The 20,214-nt window shown below is 55.0% G+C and overlaps 1 protein-coding gene across 12 annotated transcripts in view; it reads right to left on the reverse strand.

Moving 5' to 3' along the window:
- The window catches only part of NCOR2 (nuclear receptor corepressor 2), a 238,186-nt gene that overhangs the window by 54,538 nt on the left and 163,434 nt on the right, over positions 1–20,214 (reverse strand). For 10 of the 12 annotated variants that reach the window (XM_032705362.1, XM_032705361.1, XM_032705360.1 and 7 more), the window contains 4 exons: positions 19,560–19,658; positions 5,597–5,718; positions 4,511–4,683; positions 1,716–1,778 (listed from right to left, as the gene is read on the reverse strand). In XM_032705362.1, the coding sequence (XP_032561253.1) occupies positions 1,716–1,778; positions 4,511–4,683; positions 5,597–5,718; positions 19,560–19,658 (457 nt within the window). The remainder of the gene's footprint in view (positions 1–1,715; positions 1,779–4,510; positions 4,684–5,596; positions 5,719–19,559; positions 19,659–20,214) is intronic. The other 2 variants (XM_032705358.1, XM_032705355.1) reach the window with 1 other exon arrangement.

A 20,214-nucleotide genomic window follows, 5' to 3' on the forward strand; every position in this document is an offset into this window, starting at 1 on the left:
GCTCTGACTGGTACCAGTACAGGGAGGAGTGTGGCTGGGGCGGCTGAGCCCTTATGGTGAGGAGGACGGTGCCCATGTCTCTGAGCCCACCCGGTGCAGGCCACCACCTCCTCTGCCCCTGCCCAGCTGTGCTGGCAGCAGGCTCTGCCGCCGCCTCCTCCAGCCTCTGAGGTTACCTCTGGAGTTTCACAGTCACTGTGAGTTGGAAACCCCCACCACGCAGGTCCCTGGAAATGCCAGAAAGAGCCAGTTCGAAGCATTAAAGCGGCTGCTTCCTGGCAAGGGGGAATTTAGCTTTTCTGTAGAAGTCTGGTGTTGCAATCTCAGTTTCCCAGGTTGTAATGAAGGGGGAAACATCAGCCATTGGGCTTTACACCAGCAAATCTCCCTGCCCCCTCCTGGCCCCTGGGCTGGAATAGTGCTACGTGCTCCCACGCTTCATCCTTCCTTCACACAGGCTTTGGCAGCTGCTTTTAAGACTCCTTAAGCGCACCTCCAGCATTCAGCATAAAACAACAAGAGGCACTTCTTAACAACCAGATGCTGATCTCCAAAACAAAGCCGTGCTCGGGAAAGATCCCTCCAACGACCCTCCCCTGCCAGCACCTGCTCGCCCCATACCTGGCCCCCGGCCAGTTTGCTTGATTAAAGTCTATCTATTAAGTTTTGCGACTATAGAGAGCCTCGCTCAGCAACGTGCAGGATTGGCACAGGGTTGTGAAGAGGGTTGGAACAGCTTAAAGGCGAGCGAGCCAAACACTTTGGGATATTCACAGGCAAAGTAATCCAAGTCCACAGCTCCCATCGGCACCTGGGCAGCCGGCGCTCCAGAACGTGTAATCACCATCCCGGCAGCAGGTGCATTTTCCAAGCAGAGCCGAACTTGCTAACACGCCTGTTTGCCTCTGCCATCCCCGAATGGCACTCATTTCCATTTTAATTTCCCATTTACAATCCTCTCCGGGCCAGGAGAGCAGGCAGCGACGCAAGCGGGATGCACGGGCTGGGGACGTGAGCTCGACAGCCCATCAACAGGACGTGACTTTGGCAAAAAATTAAAGCAGCGAACGAGTTGGCGCAGGAGCGGCACAAGGAGGGAAGTGGCGAGAAGGTCTGTGCTACACTCAGCACTTTTTAAAAATGGTCTCAGCAAAGGCTCTGAATCAGCTCCAGGATGTAAAGTCACCCCGTGCTGCCCGCAGTCCTGGCTCTTGAGGGCTCCCCAACACGTGCCTGAGGAGTGTTGGGGTTCACTGTCTTCTCCTTAAATCCCAGAGCTGTGAACACAGGCAGACACTCTCTGTGTGCCTGGAAAAGGTCACAGCGAAAGCATGAGGCTCCAAAGAGCAGTGAAACTACAGGCTACAGGCACCATCAGCTCCAAAAAGCAACAGGCAAAGTGCCTTCCCCATTTCCTACAGCCAACTCCTGCCTCGTGGGACACACACGGGCTCCAGCCACAGTCCAGACATCCCTGATGTTGGCACAGCTCCTAGGGCTGGAGAAGCTGAGCACACTCCCTGCACCACCACCTGCCTTCCTCAAATCCTCCCTGAGGCACACTGGGAACAAACCAGCAGCAGGACAGGCAGGATCTGGCCCTGCAGCTCAGGACCCACCACCCTGCACTGACGTCAGCAGTCAGACACCATCCATCCCTGATTACTGGGTTAGCTCCAACACAGTCAACAGGAGAAAGAAAATGAGCGTCTCACCTTTTTTAGCTGTCTCCATCTCCTCTTCGGTCCAGCGAGAGCTTTCATTCATTTCCAGGGAAGCTGAGAAGGAAGAAGGAAAAAGAGAAGTCAGCTGCAAGCACGACCCAGCAAGCCCAGTGAGCTCAGAGTAGGTGTCCCAACACTCAAACCCCGTCCCATGCCCTGTTCCCTGGAGGCATGACAAAACCCCGTGCAGTGCAGAACTGCTTCCGCAAGGAAGGCTGTCACGGTGCGGGCTCTTGAGGCTTCTCCATGCACACAGTACCCCATGCACAGCATCCCCTTGGGATTTGCCTCAGTGATGCAAAACCTCCACTTCGGTCCTGGAAGCAAAGCCAGATGGCTCGAGGGTGGCAGCAGATTTCCTGCCAATTTGGTGCCACGCACTCTGGCCCAACAACAGGTACCTAAGATGGAGCCGCTGTGGCTGTGTGCTTTGGAGGTGGCAGACACAGGGTGGGACCGTCACCCTCAGCACAGACAGAGAAACAGCGTCACCTCAGTGGAGACTTTGGCTGACTGCATCTGTCAAGGGTGTTGGCTGTGTGTGACCGCGGTCTCCCTCTCTGCCATCACCGGGCTCTTGGACAACAACTCCGAGCCACTTCCAGCAGCGGCAGGGGCTCGCCCGGAGCAGTGCCCATCGCAAGGGACACGCTGCTCCAGCCAGGAGAGGTGGAGAGGGCTGTCAGCATCTGATGCTGCCCCTCTCTACCACCCCAGGAGTGGTGCTCAGGACACCAAGGTCCTGCATAAAGCCCTCACTATGCACCAGTCTCGCTGGTAGCCTGGCACAGAGCAAACCCTACAATAACAAACCGGCGTGTGAGTCAGAGGCAAAAAACAACTCGGTAAGGAAACAGATTTCCGGCTCAGGCTGCCAAGGGGTGATTACTCTAAACAACAGGCAAAGCATTATTTCAACAGTGATGAGAGATGTTTTGACAGTGTCCTTTCAAAATGGAAAGCAGGCTGATAGGTCCAGGATAAAGAATACAGGCGAGAAGAGAAGGAAGAATATTCCAAGAAGCTCTACAGGAAGCTGAGACCCTGTGGGAGGACAACATGGGCTCCGATGCCCACAGCATCGGGCAGAGGAGTCTCCTTCACAGCTGGCTGAGCACGACTGCAGGTGTCACCTCCCGGAAGACAGCGCAGGCCACTGCCTCCCCTAGAAACACCGTGTCCCCCCCGGGACACCAGCCAAGAGGGAGGGAAATCGATACCTCACCGCTTCCCGCAGCCGCGACACTCGTTTACGTAAAAGTGAGTGTCCCCAGTGCTGTGCCGGCCCTTGGCTCAGCTGGTGATGGCTGTTATTGTATGGTAAAGAAATGTCACAGAAACGGCCCGTTTGGTTTGATTAATGGCATTGACTGAGGTTGCGCAGTTATGAAACAGATGCCTACAGGGAGCTCCGGCACGCTGCAGTTAAACCACAATACGGTTTTGTGTTGTTTTTTAATGTTCAATTGGTATTTAAAATGCAATAACTTTCTTAGCCAACCTAAATTAAAGCGCTATTGGAGAGACATAAAGTGAAACCAATTGCTCAGATATGTCACTGGAATTGATCCATTCCTTTTTTCCCAATTTAACATGGTCTAAAGCCTTTTCTCTGTGTTCGCAGTGAAGTTTATCAAGGACTCTGAGATGTTGGGATAAAAAAATCCCATCTAAGTTATTGGCATTATCTGCTGCTTCTCTGCAGCACTGTTGAACAAGTTGGAGGGAGAGAGCAGGGTTCCGTTGTGCTGGGGACTATTTATATCGCCTGTATGAAAACAGAGCGCTCGCAATCAAGGCTTCAGCCAGTTGTCAGCAGAGAACAGGGAGGCGAAACACCTCCGCGTGATTTATAGCACATGGAACAGCACAAGCAAGAAACTGCAGAGCAAGGAAACTGAGAGGAGTCACCCTGCTTTTATTTTTACCTGCCTTGGGTAGCACAGCAATAATTTTGTACTTTGGTAAGAGTAGAAAATATAGGAAAATCATCCAAATTCCTCGATGCATCGGCTTCTCTAAGTCAATACATGAGCTGTTCCCCAGGGTGGGCACTACTGATGCCACAGACGCGAGAGACAGATGCACCTGACGTGGGGCTGTGGATGCTGCCATGAATTCCCATCCAGTCCAAGACAGGCATGGCAGCATGGCATGGCTGTGGCCAACTGCCACATGTGGCTGCGGGCTGGTGCGGTCCCTGGGTGCCACATTACAGGCAGTACCCTTTGCCTCCTCAGTTATGGGTGGATATGGACCAGCCCAATGCCCGAAGCCAAGGGGACACAGATCCCATAGGCTGCAGCTGCTCAGGCTCCAGGCAAATTTGAAAACAGAGGGCAGAACTGGCAGAGACCCAGGCAAGCCTGGGCGGGCAGAGCCAGAGCAGGGTTCCGTGTGGAGGTTGAGGGTACTCAAAGCCCGAGAGCTGCAGAGGGAAACAGCTCTGGGTGCAGGAGGGACACGAGCCCAGCAGGAACCCAGCCAAGGCACTGCTAAAACTGACGGCTTCCCCTTTGCTCTTTTGCAACATTTTCCCTCTGAGGCCATAAAACCCAGTCAGCCAGGACAGCCTGGGCTTGCACAAATGCCCCCACTTAACTGAGTGAACCACGCTGAGTAATTCATGGGATAGAAAAACCTCATTGCTGCTCTCCAAAAAGAAGGATTTCATAAAGGAAACCCCTCCTCCGTGAGCTGGGGGGGCAAAGCAGGATGATGTCACATCCCAGCACAACGGACACCCCAAAAGCCCTGCCAAGGTACCCCCGTGCCCTGCCACCTACCCAGCTCTGCGCTCTGCTGCGGCGTGGCTGCCTCCTCGTTGTTGGCTTCGTTGGCCATGGAGCGGGTGATGCGGCCCTTGCGCCGGCCCTGGCTGTTGGCAGTTTTGCGACCTTTGGAGGTGACTGTTTCTTTCTCATCGTTGTCTTCCCCGGATGTGTCGTCATTCTTGTCCCTGCAAAAACAAGGAGAAAAGAAAAAAAAACCGTTGTTGGGTTGATCCGATTTTTAGGTCAAGCAATTATTTCTCTGCATGTGTTTGGGGATGTTTTCTTGGTTTTTTGTTTTTTTTTTTGGTTGGTCTTTGGGGGGGGCAGGTCTGCATTTTTTTTTGCAGACGCAGGCTCTTTTCCCAGTCGGGATTGGAGGTGGGGTGATTTGTGGTGGGGTTTTCTTTCTGCAGCTGGCTGCAGCTCCACTACCAAGTGCACGCAGAGACCTGACGGAGACAGGTTTAATACCAGACCATTCAAATTCATCCCTGCCTCCTCCTCATTTATCTTCCTGAAAGGGACCTGCTGGTAAATGTCTTTGCAGCCTAGATATAATGAAGCCAGATGTTCTTTTAAACCAAGTATTAAGCCCATTACAGATAGCGAGCGGTCTGCGTGCCAACCTTTCCCTGCCACGGCACTGATGCTCGGCGTGAGGGAGGCAGGGCTGGCTGGAGCCCTTCATCTGGGAGTGCTCACACTGACATCAATAACACTAAAGGTGAAGTGCCGCGCTCCGCTGTGCCCGAATTGCTCCTCCAGCTCCAGAGGCTCCCCTAACAACAAAACAAGCTAGAGGATCAGAGGAGCTTTGCAGATGGATTGGGTTGATATATATAAAAAAAAAAGCGTATTGAGTTGCTTTCCCAGTTTGGGAGCAGCAGGGAAGAGGAATGAGGAGGAGGTTCTGCCTTTCCCTCCCTGTGGAGGAGGTGAGGTGGGCGCACATGATCCTGCACAGGGTCAGGTAGCCCTGGACCACACTGCATCCCACCATTACATTCCACTGCTGCATCCCACCACATTATCCCATCGCTGCAGACCCAGCCCAACGCCCAGCTCTCACTGGAGTCAGGCAGGGATGGTTGTCCTTACTTTGTCAGTTCTTCTTTGTCATTTTCTGTTTCCTGTTTGTCTTCCTCCTTCTCTCCCTCCTTCTCTTTTTCTTTCTCTTTTTCATCTTTCTCATCTTGGCTGCTCCGGGGCATTTGCTGCTGCTGCAAAACAAGGGACACAAAATAAACCAAGCCCTCAGTGCTGAGGCAGACACATGGCAGCACCTGGGCCAACCCAAACAACCGCTACAAAACAATGCAGGGGGCGAGCGGCCAAGAGGAAAGAGCTGCAGGCAGAGGGTGCAGGCAGGGCACTGCTGGAGGCCACAGGGGCCGAAAGCTTTCCGGGGAGATCAGAGGTAGTTCAGGATCAGCCAAAGCAGCTGCACTCTGGCTCCTGTTCCAGGCAGCGGGACAGCCCCAGCAGCTCCCTTGGGATCAGGGGATCTGATGTAGGGGTAAGGCAGGGAGGTGAGAACAACTCCCCCATTCCTGTAGACCATGGCTTACCCACATGGGTGGTGATTTGCAGCCAGTGGGATGCATTTTGCTGGAGCATGAAGGAGACAGGGGCACCAGTGACACCCCGAGGATCAGCAACACGAATGCTGTGATCTTTTTCCCAAGCATTTGACACAGCCCATGGGAAAGTTTGTGACTCTGTATCACCAAGCAGTGGAAGTGCCCAGCTCCCTGCCCACTCTGTACCACCTGGCACCCTCTGCAAAAGCCATGTGCCCAACCACCCCGACACCGCTGCTGCCGCTCAGACTGAAGGCACCCCAGTACCCCAGGGAGGGACACAGTGATTATTATAGTTCTGGATTTTGTTTCAACAGCTGCAGGAAGGAGGTTGCTGGGGAGGCCTGGTTCCCCTGACCTCTCTTCCCTCTGGCAACCAGCGAATGAGAGGCATTGCATAGAGAACAAGAAATTAGAGACGGAAATGATTTATTAAACCATCCTGCTTCTGGCTAATGCAAGGCTGCTTGCTCCAGGAAACCCACCCGGGCTCACCCGGCCCCTGCCTAGGCTGCAGGGCTTTCACCACTAGGGAAAGAGTTTGGTGATGTAACGGGGGGGGAAATTGCCTTAAAGTGGATTTATTAGCAGAAAGTATGATCCCAGGCAGCCTGGTATGGCTGGCACACAGCCACACAGCAAGTGTGGACAAGGTGTCCCTGCAACCCTGGAGCCAATGGGACTGGCATGTCACCAATCTGCAGAACTGGGAGGCTGCTTTGAACATGGGCATCCCTGCAGCAGCAGCGCGGGGTGCAAGTGAAGCTCTCTGCCCCCACGGGTTGGTGCTAAAATGAGAAGCGTGGAGCTGTCAAATGGAGCAGTTTAACAAGAAAACTGCTGATTCTTTCAGGCTCTGGTTCAACAAAAGTCCTTAAAATCCAGGCACTGCCATCACTGAAACCCTGCGGACTTTCAGTTCCTCTTTGTACAGGGGGGTGGCAGCTGTGCCATCAGGATCCCCACATGCATGACATGCTCAGCCAGCCCCTGCAGCACCTCCTTGCCAGAACAGAACCACAATGCATCAAGCTCACAGTCCTACTGCACCCCCGGGAATGGCTCTGTGGGATCCAAGGCTGAGAGGACCCAGAGGAGAGGAAGCCAGGGAACACTTGGGATGAGCACTCAGTTGCTTACGATCTTCCAAAGCCCACGGACCGCTAAGGCTTGGGGAACGGACTGTCTCCTGGCCAAGGAAAGTGTCACACCCAGCATACCAGGCACTGCCCTCACCAGCCCGCAAAACAGGGGAGAAGGAAGAGGGCAGCGGACAAGCCTGCTGGGACAGAGAGGTGGGAAACCCTCACTGGCTGTGGAGGAGCAAGGGGCACCCATCACGCGCATTTCCCCGGTGTTGCCTTGAACTCTCTGAGTCATGGCACAGTAAACCCTGAGTGTGGGTTCAGCCTAGACAGACACCCATGAGGTGAGGGCTGTAGCCTCCAAGGGCCAGGCAGGCAGCGAGGCAGGCTCTGCCCCAGCCCTGGCCATCACCACCCACACACATTCCCCTCACCAAAGGTTTTGGCAAAGGAGGGGAGCCCATATAAGGTTTGCAGTATGTCTACCATTCCACTGCAAATATTTTCTTTTGAGGGATGGGGGAAACCCTGCATCCCAGAGATCACAGCTCACCTCCAGCTCTAAAGCCAGCCATGACTGTACAAGTCCCTGCCCCAACATCAGGTTGGCACAGTTCCCAGGGGGCAGCTTTGGCATCATCTTGTCTCTGCACTTGTTTGAACCAGGGGGTTGTCAGCCCAAGCAGCCACTGCAGCTTTTCCCCAGTGGAACAGGCTGGGATGGCAGCAATGCCAAGGAGCTCCCTGTGCCAGCCTGCAAACGCATGAGTGAGAAGGCAGGGAGAGATGTGAGTGGCCGCAGCGGCTCACACTGCAACACAGGTGCTTCCCCAGAGAAGCATCTGCCAAGCTCTGTCATGATGAGGATGGGCAAACCCACTGGTCTGGTTTCAGTGGGCCACTGCACATCTCTCTCCTCCAAGCCCAGCCTGGTAGGACATGAAATTAGGGCTTCTCCCAGTGCAGAGACACATCTTTATCCAAGGATGCCCTCTAGTGATTGCCCTGCTCCAGCCACGGGTGGGCATCTGATGCGAGGAGCAAGAACCAGGTGGGCACAGCACCTTGCACCCAGCAGGACAGACAGGACAGGTCTCACCTGTCAGACCTCTCCTGACAGGGAGAAATACTTAAAATGGGCAGCATTGTCACCACCAGGCCATAGTGGGGAAAACTGACCCAGCTCCACACCCATGGTTGCACTCATGTCTTCATCTGAGGAAGGCTCCCAGCCAAATGCTGATCTGAACCCTGGCAAGCCCACACTGATGGCCTATCTCCTGTGCTAGAGCTTGGCTGCATGGCAGGGCACCCCCCAAACCTCCCAGCCATGCTCAAGAATGCCACCTCACATCTCATCCATGGGTACCTGCTGGGCTGGAGACTGTGGGGCTGTCTGCCCCTGAGAGGGCACCCCAGGGTCCTGAATGAAGCCATTTGGGAGCTCAGCTACAAATAGCACACACAAATGGGACAGTCCCCTAGCGATCAACCACAGTCCATCCATGCTACATGCTCTATCCCAAACCTCAGACTGGCATCAGAACCAGACCATAGCATGGCACAGTGCCAGGAAAGCCACAGCCGGGAACCCACGAGCTGTCCGGTCCCCCCTCCCGGCGCGCGCTGCCCCCGCGGTGTGTGGGGAGCTATTCTTAGTGCTGGACACGGACCAGCTCTGGATGATTCAAGGGACGGGACGCCATCCCAAAGCGTGACGGGCCAGGAAATGCTTCCCCAATTACCAGCTGATGTTTCCCTCTGATTCATGCCGCCCCGGCTAGAGGTGGACTGGCAGGTGGGTCAGCCCTTAGCGGACACACCAAAGGCTGGCACCAAAACTGCTCAGCTCCTGGCAAGCTTAAATCTCTCTCCACCTAAATCCCTGCCACCGTGGGGATGAGGTACCCCACCTCCCGGAGGCAAACCAAGTACATGCTCCCCACTTTGCACAAGAGGGTGAAGGGATGTGCCCGAGGCCAGGGAAGATGCCTGTGGCAGAGGGCAGGGCTGTCCCTCCCTCCCAGGTCAGACGCTCTAATCCCGGACCGCCCTTCCTCCTCCTCAGCATCGCTGCTGCTTGTTTTCGCTGCCGACACATCCTGTTTATTTAAAAAGGCCCCAGGACAAAATCGGACACGGGACGCGTGAGCGAGAGGCCGACCCTGCCCCGAATCCAGGGGGACAGGCGGCCTCCTCCGCTCCCCGCGCTCCGACCCGAGCTGCTCCGTAATTACAAACACCTGCTCACCTCTGCCCCAACCTCCCGCCGGCCCCGGAGCAGCTGGAGCGGCGCAGAGCGCTGCTGTTCCTCCCGGGAACAGCGCGTTCCCGGGGCCGGGGCCCGCCGCAGGCACACACGCTCCCCCAGCGCCCGGCTCCCACCCGGAGCGACACGGCTCGCCCTGCCCGGCCAGCTCCATCGGCTGGCACGTCACCAGGAGTTCAGCTGCAATAAAGCTTCGCCTCCAAGCGCACTTTAGCGAGACACCGGCTTCCAGGTAGGACCCGGACACCGAAATGCTGACCCTGCTGAGAACGGACCAACTTGCTGCGCGTCCCGGCAGCGGGACTTGCTGGGAGAAAGCCCCGGCGAGGAAGAGGTGCAGCTCCTCCCACTCTGTTTACTTCCTCTGCCGAGGCACTGCCTGCTTCTGGAAGCAGGACGGGAGGGCAGAAGGAGGTGGGGGAAGCAACTCCCCACCTTCGCCCTTCCCCAGCCCAGCCGGAGACGCCTTCGCCTGGGCACGGAGCCGGTGGAACCAGCCAGAAACCCCTTCCCAGCCGGCAGCGCGTCCCTCGCCTCCGAAGTGCCCCGCTCGCACGCTCACCGCCAGCTCCGGACCCGCATCTCCCCCCAAATCACTCACCTCCCCGCTCCCCGGCTCCCGCGAGCGGCCGGTACCCGACAGCCCCATCGCCGGCTCCCGGCCCCTGCTCACCGCCCAGCCATCCGGGCGCGCTGTGCCTTACGTTCTCCGGCTCTGAAGGCTTCCTGACGATTTGCATAGTTAAGCCGTAAACTAACCACAACATTCCTCTTATGATTTTGCAATCTGCTGGAATAACGTGGTCGCTCTAAGTCGAGTCGATGAATCATCATCTATAAACCACAGCTCTCGTCACCGGGGCTCTCAGTGCTGGCTGCAGCCAGAGTGATTAATCCACCAGGATGCCAAGCTTAACCTACAGTGCAGGGCTATTTATTTTCCAAACTTGCAAGCCTCCAGAAAAAGACTGCTGTCTTCCCTATCCCCTTTGTGGTGAGATGTGTCAGGCTGTGGCAGGGGACCAGGGACAGGGGACCTCCCTGTTGCCCACAGGACATCCCAGCGTTAACCATTGGATCGTGCACCTTGCAACTGAGGCACCCACACCCTTCCCTGGTCCCCTCTCACTCCCTGTGCCACGGCACCCTCAAAACATGCACCAAAATACCACTTTTGCCAGCAGGGATGAGGTCATCTCTGGGAGTCCAGTTCCTGCACCACAACCACCAGCTCCTGCCAACCCCAACCACACTGCTTGCTGCTGGATACACTGGTGGGGAACCAGGTCACTGTGATGGCATTGTGAGAGAGCCTGTCCCTGAGCCCAAGTGCTGCTGGGGCAGCATCTCCTTCTCTCCCATGCCAGGTTTCAAGTCCAGATTGGCTACACAGGGGACGTCATTCGGCTGCCAGCAGGTGCATCGTCTCCCCTTCCATCATTACAGTGCCCTGAGCTCTTATGGGAGATGAACACACCATGGAAAACCACTGGTTCCCGTTTGTTCCTTAAATCAGGAGGGAGCAAGCCACGAGCCCTGTATACCCTAGTGTAGAGGGAGCCATGCGTGCCAGGCTGAGCTGTGAGGCACCTGGTTTTGGTGCCACTCAAGCCCATCCTCAGGCACTGCAGGCAGTAAGCTGCAGGGTTTTTGCTCGAAGGCGGCTTTGCACCCTCGCCACAAGCTCACTGCGGCAGCACAGGGACACATGCCAACCCTCTCCCCAGCATGTCACACCAAAGTCTGCCTCGACAGGGACTGTGGAGGGAGCTACATCCCACCAGTGTGAGCCCCAAGCCCTCTGGCAGCCGGGAGCACCCACTCGGCTGTGCCGCCTGTCCCGTGTGCAGGCCGCCAGCTCTTCACTTCTCCCGCGGGTGACTTCAGATCAACGGCATTTATGATGTTCTCCGGGGCACTCAGCTGCAGAGCAGGCTCGGGCCGAGGTCATTGCACGCAATCAGGGAGTTGCAAATTAAAACCAGCTCGAGATAAGCTGAAGACAAAAGGCTGACTCTACGCTGGCCAGAAACGCCTGGGGTTTGCTTTGCTGCTTCTCCAGGAGCCCCAGCACAGCTGCCATGGCCGTGGGCATGCACGGGTGCCTCCTGAACATCCCATGGGATCCTGAAATGGCACCAAGGGGCAGGATGCACTGCCCTTTGGGCACCTGGCACTTGACTCTCACCCCTCTTCCCAGCCCCACAGATTCTGTGCAGGGCATCTTTGCTAGGAACAGGGCTGGCACTATACAGCCATAGCTCGGGAGCATCCTCTCTCCACCACCTACATCCATCCTTCCACCTGCTTTCAAACTCTCCCTCTGGCAGGCTACACCAGTGAGAGCCAGGGCAGGGACTTGGCTACTGAGCACCTGCAGCACCAGCCTCTTTAGCCACCACATTGCTCAGGCACCCGAAGTCCCCATGGAGCTTCCTTCCCCACTTGCCGATGCCGCAGCAGAGGGAGAAGCACCCACAGCTGAGCTTTGATACTGCACGGCCACTGCAAACACTGCTCCCCACACCTCCCTACCACCCCCTGAGGCAGTCTGGACATGGAACACAGGGAGGACAGCCTTGGAATACATATGTGTGTCATGTAACTGACTCCCAGGGCCTGGAGCCTCTGATCCAATGGTCTGGAATGCCTCAGGCCTCACTGCCACCCACCGCCACGCAGCCTGGCTTCTCACGACCGCGCGCGGCACCCTCTGCTCATGGGAGAAACCACAAAGCAAAACAAGCCGCTGCCAAAACAACAAGGGGAGGAAGAAGAATGTCTGCCGGCCACTTGGCTTTGATTGCTTGTGTCCCGGGGCTGGATTTGATGCTGTTGGCTGCAGAAGCAAGTCAAAAAAAATCAAAGGGCCAGGCTCAGATTTGATAAAAATGAGAGAGAGCACGGGACTCACTCGGTCCGGTTCCAACAGCAATGGCCTCGAGCTGGGCTGTTCCTCTGATGGCAAACAACAAACTCTGCAAACCACAATCTTCACGTGGTAGAGATGGACAATGCCAAAGCCGTGCCCTCCATCCCGGGAGACAAAGACAGGCCCCATACACACTTGCCAGTGCAGCTCTCTGGCACCACAGGCCACAAAACATGGCCAGTGCCAGCAGCAAAGCACTGGTAGTCACAGCCAGGCTGCCCTGCCATGCCACAGGAAAGCCCTGTGCCATCTCCCAGGCCACTGGTCTTAGAGCAAGCAGTGTGTCAAGGGTGAGGAGGGGCTGGCTGTGCAACTGCAGTGATGCTGGACCCTGCACAACCGTGCCCATTGCTCGCACCTGAGTGTGGGTTCATCTTGGGCAGTGCTGGGAGCTGGCTGGGCAGGGGAGCCATTCACCAGGGCCCTGTGTGGCTCAGCCCAGCACAGCTGGCACTGCCACCTTCCCACTGCTCACTCCGTGATCCCAGTGAAGCACTGAAGTGATTTTTACAGGACCCTGCTCACTCAGATCCCTCCTTGAATCACCGAGGGCTTTTCCATAAGAGGAAATGTTTCTTTTCTGGGTTGCTGCTGAGTTTTTTAAAAAGTGATTTGATTGCTTGCGAAGGGAAAAATGACCCAAGGGGAAGAGAGCGTAACGTTTGGAAGCAGTAGAGATGAGCCCCCACTCTGTCCCAGGCAGGGAACGCGTGTGTTCTCTTCCCTGTGGTTTGCTTTACTCTGCTCCCCCCCCGGCCACATGCCGACCCCTCTCCGAGCCCTGTCAACAGAGGAAGGTGCTGGGTCAGCAGTTTGCAGGACACAGAGCAGCATCCATGCACGCCACAGACAACCTAGGGCAAAGCAAGCCCTGTATCCTCATGGAAGCAGACTCCTCCCGAATTTTCAGCTGTGCCTGCTTTAGAAAGCAACTTAGTAATGACCTATTTCCCATCCATTCCTAGTCAAACCTGGATCATAACAACAGATAAAACAACTCATCCCAAAATCCAACAGCTTCTACATCCTGCCAGGAAGATGCTGCACGTCCCTCACTGGGCTCGGTAATGCCCAGGCTGGATCCCAAACCCTGTCCTGAGGAGTACTCACGTGGGCACTGGTGTGGTGAGGCATTTGCTGCGAGGACACATCGACCTGCTGCTGGAGAAACACAAGTCCCAACTCGGGGGCCAACCAGAATGAGGGGGTTCAGCTCCCCGAAGTGACTATGTTATTATTGCTACCTGCAGATGTGATCAAGCAGCACAGAAGAGCCCAGCTGGGGGGCCAAAGGGTCCATCAGCAAGTGGTCCATTGGCAGCCTGTGCCGGTGCTACCCTGGAGGAAAGTGGCTGGGTGTCCCTGCCTGCCAGTGCTTGTCCCTGCTCCGAGCCTACAGGTCTCCCTGCTGTCCCTGCACTGCCAGCAGGCTGTGTGGGGACCCAGGGACCAAGCAGCCATCCTCCTGTGGCGACACATCCTTCGATTCTTTTCCCAAATATGGCCACATCGTTCTCATTAAATCACCCCCAAAACTGCAGCTGAGATTTCAGGAATGCGAGTTTCCATTGTGTTTGCCCGATTGTGTGGCCTGGAGGGGCGGCAGGGGAAGCTGCTGCACCCTTGTGATGGGGGAACGAGCACGATGCACCTTACAGGGCATCCCTGGGGGACAGAGTTTGGGAGCAACTGGAGTCCAGACTAAAAGAGCAGGTGCCAAGGGAGGGTTACAGGATTGCTGTCAGCTCGAGCACCACTGTATCTCACACCTCACCCACCTCCCCTGCACAGGCACCCCAATATAAACCTCACCTCTGACCGCAGGTTTGAAGAGCGACAGCCTGTACCAAGCAGCACATGCACAGCACCCATGGGATTAATGCTCTGTGAGACATTCTCCCCATGAGGCTGCACTCGACAGGGACCAGGACCACGGGATTTGGCCAGTTTTGACTTCTCATGGGTCCTGCAGCCTCAGCCTGGTTTCCCTGGCCACCAACAGCCCTGTCACACTGCAGATTTGTCCAAAAAATGAGCCAAATTCAAGCCCTTTTATGTCCCAGCAGTGACATCCCATCAGCAGAAGATGAACCCATGCCCCAGTGCTGGCATCCCTGGCACCATTCCCAACCAGGAAAACCGCTCCATCACAGACTGCCCCTGATCACCCGTGGATAATTTCAGTGCTGTTTTAAATACAGCCCTAGTCAGCACAGCCTTAAATGCCTGCAGAACAATTTGTTGGTATTTGTGACACAAACTTTACTGGCCACATCCAGGGCTGCATATGTGCTGTATTATTACACCAGGATTTTGTGACAAATATCTGCCTGCATCTGAAAGAGAAGTTGTCAAGCCCTTTGTCACTAACAAGAAGCCACTCCCCAGATTGATGAAGATCAAATGCTTCCCAGAAACAAGTATCATTCCTCTCATTAGCTGCTGTGGTTACTGAAGCAGGAGCACTTGCACAATTTGCAGTGTTAGAGGCAGTTTGATGAGCTTTGGACTTGATCCTGGTGGAGGGAGGGGAGGTGATGGCATGGCAAGGCTGGAGCCTGGTGGGAGCTCTGCTCCTGCACTGGGGACAGGGTGCAGGCACTATTTGGAAGCCTGAGCCCTGCCAGCCCCTGCAACAGGGCTGCTGATGGCCAGAAAAACCTGCCTGGCCAGATTTTTCCTGAGGTTGCAGGACCCATGAGATATCAAACCTGGCCAGACCCTGCCGGGATGCGCTTCTGCCAAAAAAGTAAACGGGTTGTTTATACAAATCTGGGCTGGGGCTGTTTATCTGCGGCGGTGAGGGGAATGGTTTGTGTTTGGGGAGGGCGGGACAGCGGTGGGATGGATAATTCAATTTGGGTTTTGGCAGGGGGCAGGGAAGAGGGTGGGCCTGGGAAAGGCTGTCGGGCCTGGCAGGGGACAGCGCTGGCCGCCTGGCCAGGTCACACCGTGGGTCTCCACTCTGCCAGCACAGCTCTGGCACCGCTCTCAGCAGAGGAAGGGGGGTCTGGGCGGCTCCAGTCCCCCGGGTGCCACGGAGCAAGTCCTCGAAAGCTTCAAGGCCAACACACGGGGCCCTTTTGCCAGGGAATACGTGAGCACCGTCTGACAGCAGCGCCGAGGGGGATCGGCATGACGGCACATCCGGCGGGCCGTGTCCGTCCACCATGACTTCATCCCCCTCTGAGTCATCCCCAGGGCGGGCAGGCGGCTCCTCCAGCCGCCCATCGCCGCTGCCGACCGACCCGACACTGGAGAGAGCATAGACGGCTGTGCCTGGTGGGATAGCCCCTCGCCTGTCCATCCCAGCATTGCATGGGAGCCCCATGGTTTTTCCCCCCAGGAATTCACCAGCACCACCGTAGGAAGCATATCTGGCATGCTGTGGCCACTCCACTACCACACGGGCAACGCTACTCCAAACTCAAAGCAAACTCACTCTGGAATAAAAACCTCACGCTCCAAGCGGAATAATTATGTTGAAGTAGGGTCACTCTCCATCCAGCTCGGTTTCAGCCCAATGCTTGTGCTCCCACAGCCCGGCAAGACAGCTTCCCAAAGGGAAAAGCACATGGTGCTTCAGTTTTGGTGCCCCTGCTATAGAATTTGAGGGGTTCACAGAGAGTCATTCTGAAAATATCCTGAAGACCGACTGCCACAGACCCTGAGGTGACACATCCGCACAAGAGCCTTTCATTACAAGCTCATGCAAATTTATGCTTATTACTGCACACTGACAATTGGATCAGACTCTTACTGTGGCACAAATTCTTTTCTTTCTTTCCAATGAGAAATGACAACTAGGAAGCTATTTCTCTTCCCATCAATTCCCCCCTTGCAGGGTTAAATTGCCTTTTCCATACACAAAGACAGAGGATTATTTTAGAAATATCTTAACTTCAGGAGCCTTAATATTATGCATCATGACCCACTGGATGTGGGTACCTTTCACTCTTCAGTCCGAGGAAGGCAGCATGCCGGGAGCATGAGCCCTGCCTTGGAGCGGGTGGCTCAGTTTTCTGACAAACTGGAACTGTAATCATGTGAAGCCCCTGCTCTTGGCAGGAGATTTTTTAACAATAAGTAGCAGCTTTATGAGGAATATCCCTTGCCAGGGGACCATCAGCCAGGGAGCAGTGGGATTCTTATTTTTTAATGGACTTTTAATAAGCAGGCCACAAAGATAGTCCTGACACCAGAGCAGCTTTATTTCTATGTGTAATTATCTCCCCTTCGCTCTCGAGCTCCCCACAGCCTCCAAGAGCAAATAAGACCACCAACCTCTCCATGAGAAAAGGAGGAAGAAACCAGCATAGGGCCACTTGAAATGCTCTTTGTATCAAACCTCATCCGCTCCTCTCATCTGGTACAAAAGCCAACCTCTCCTCCCCTGCTCTAAATTAATTAAATCTCAGTTTTTGGCGTTTAACTGCTGGAACCCTTACCAGCAGGGAAATCCATGCTCAGAGCACAGGTCGTGCTGGGAACACAGTGCCATGCATCCCAGTCTAGCAGGAAGGCTGCCTAGGGCTCTGTCTCCTCCCTGCACATTGCCCATCCCTGTGCTGTCCCTCCGTGTCTCCTGTCCTTCATCCCGTCACCATCTCTGGCGCCTAAGACTGGGCAAGTAATGGCAGAGCTGCAGGTGCTGGGTCACCCCAAAGCTGCAGGCTCCTCAGTCACAGTCCCTACTCCTCACCAGGCCACATGGAAGACAGGAGATGAGGGACCTGCACAGGGTTACAAACAATCCAGGACCCCTGGGAACAAGCAGGAGGATGGGCAGCCAATGTTAGAGCTGAGCCTTCAGGATGGGTTACTCCCAAATGAGCACAACTTCTGCAACACAGGCAGAATTTCAGCTGCTTCTGAAAAGACTCACTAAGCAAAATCCCACCAGGAGCATCCCTCCATCCCAGCCCTCCAGGCCTGCCAGTATCTAACCTCTCCTATGCTGGCTGGCTGCGTGCCAACCCAGCCTGGCCTGGGAAAGCAGTTCCCAAGGGAACAGTGCTCAAGGGAGATTGTGAAGGGGTGCAAGGAAGATGCTTCACTGCTCCCACCAGCTTCTGACAGGACTTTTAACAACACATTCCTCCCTTCATTACCACAAAATCCCACCCTAGCACAGCCTCCCCTGCAGCACAGACCCAGCTGTGCTGCCCCCGCAGCCTACGCAGCAGTGTGCCCTTCCCAAGCCTGCACACATGCTCTTCTAGCGCTCCTCTCATGCAGCCTTGCAGGAAATGGATGCAAACACTGGAGGTAGCACAGCACAAAGTGTGCATCTCAAAACCCATCAAGAACTCTGGGGAAGAGCTGCTCCCAGCTGGATTATATACAGCAACTGCTGTTTAGCACCTCTCTCCTACTGCAAATCATGCAGCCAGCCCGTGGCTCTTAAAGCTTCTCTGAATATCCCACCTTCCACCTGAGCAACCAACAGTAATGGGAAATATGCACTGCGTCACTTCCCCCTCGCAAACTCAAGGGGACTCCCCTTTCAAAATCAATAATCTGGCTGAGATCTGCTCCAGGGGAGGTGCAGTCGCTCCCTTCGGTGCAATTCCTACTTGCAAAAACAGCCCTGCCTTTTCCTACAGTTGATGAAGCAAGTCCCTGCTTCCAAAGGCTGGCACTGAATGAGGTTCCAAAGGGCAGCACAAATCTCCAGTGCCCAGGCTGGACCAGGCTCATAAGTGAGGGAAAGCGTCATGGGAAATCTGCAGCTAGTGATGCTTTGGATAATTTTAAAAACCAAAACACAAATAGTCCCTGCTGGGTGCAGGATGGGCAAGCCTTTGGCCTCAGGGGTAGGTAGGCTGATGCAGAGAAAAGCCTCTCACTCTCCACACTTGCTCAATTTAACATTGAAACCAGAATGAGCTGTGCTAAATGTCTCCACCGCTAAGTAGAAACAAATGTGGCCTCATGTTCTAGTTGCTGTGATCTAACAAAACAGACCATGGTAAACACTATAAAAATGTACTGGAGGGAACCACCCTGTGTTTGCTGGGAGAGGGACTGGATAATCTAATAGGGCTTTATCCATCCCTAATGTCTCTGAAAAAAAGAAGGGAAAATTGGGCCCCGTCCATGACATTCGTCATGTGCTAACTATTCTGATGCCTTAATGCTGCAGAAATCAAATTGGAGTGAGGCTACCTATCTGCTTCCCAATCAGGATCTAGACCCAAGTGCTGCTTTTTATGGCCATGCAGCGTGAGGAGCTGCTGATGTCAGTGGTGGCATGGGCCAGGCCAGTTTTTCCATCCTTATTCCACATTATCTGAGGAGACAGTCCCTTTGTGGCCACCTCACTCTCCTCATTATGTGAATAATCACTCACTTCGTGGATGTGGGGATCCACCAGCAGGACCTGCCTCTGGCTGAAAGCATTTGTGGGGATAAGGCACCTGCCCAAAAGGTTAGCACTTATCTGGGTACCTGGCTATTGTGGGATCAGCAGCAACACTGCCAAGGTCATGTCTAGATTTGTATCTTGGCCATGATAACAGCAAGGGTTGACTCAGTCCCCTACCCACAGGCACCTTGTAGCGTCCTGATATCTGCTCTACCCTTAACCAAAGGCTTGAGGGTCTCCTCTAGCTTCAGTGCCAAATCAGCCAGCCCCACAGGCATCTCCGACACCACACACACTCCAGATGGATTTATATGCCTCTGCTCAGGCATCACCAGAAGTCACTGCCACCCAAGTCGTTCTCCTCCCACACCTTTGCCTATAGGAAGAGCCTTGGGCAGGCTCTGCAAAGCAGGAGCAACCCGTCACTCAGCTCCCAGGAGCCCTGTCATTGGCACCACAGCTGCCATCTCCAGAGAGGAGAGAGCCCCACTTGGTTCTTGCACAGAGCCCAGGCTGCACGGGCAACCCTGTGCTCCTGACACGCAGCCAGGTTTTCTGCATTTACTCCATCCCCTTTTTTAAGCATCTTGGGTTTGTTTGCTTTTTTAAAGATACTGTGACCTTGGCATAGGGACGGACAAACATCAACTGCCAGAAAAAAGCATGTTCTGAAAAGCTAGAAGAGCACAACCACAGCCCCATCACAGCCTGCAAGCAAGATCCCCACATGGGGAGGGGAAAAAGCAATGCTTGGGGGCTCACAGAAAGCACTACAGCTCCTTGCTCAGGCCAAGCGACGACGCTTCCAGGTGCTCCTCCAGCTCTTACCTGGCTCTTCCCGCGCCGCCGGTAATTTCTCCTTACAAGGTTCTTGTAATTCTCATTCTTCTTGGTCAGGTAATAATAGAGGACACAGTCAGCCACCGTCTGCAATGACATGGGCAAGTCAGGGAACAGAAGGTCCTGTTCTCTTGCGCTGTCAGGGCACAGACTTCCAGGAGCAGCATTCAGACCCGGCCATCACCGGGTCTCCTGCTGATCCTGAAGACCTGCAGCCCAACAGCTTCCTTTCCCCTCTCTCCCAAAGGCCTCCGGAGCTGGAAGAGTGGGGCCATGCACCGTGACCCAGTAAAAAGGCTGAGCTCTTCCAAGGGACAGACCAGGGTGGTCCTGCAGGTGTGAGGAGACAGAGAGGGGGTGCTGAGCAGAGAGCACCCAATGTTGGAAACGAAGCAGAGGAAGGGCTGACCCCAGATGACTGTGGCAACCAGAGGCAGAAGAAGGAGCTGCCTGTCACCCTCTGTTGAGGTTACACGAGGCACAACCTGCCACACAACTGTCAGCTGGTGTTACTTCCACCCATTAAGCTCGCTGGCTCGAGCGCCCACGACTTTCTCGTGGACAGATTGAGATCCCAGCGTTCAGGAGCTGCCATCCCAACTCCAACTCCAATGGCTGGCTCCACAAGCACCATCACAGATTG

Source organism: Chiroxiphia lanceolata, chromosome 18 (genome assembly GCF_009829145.1).
Source record: "Chiroxiphia lanceolata isolate bChiLan1 chromosome 18, bChiLan1.pri, whole genome shotgun sequence".
Lineage (NCBI taxonomy): Eukaryota > Metazoa > Chordata > Aves > Passeriformes > Pipridae > Chiroxiphia > Chiroxiphia lanceolata.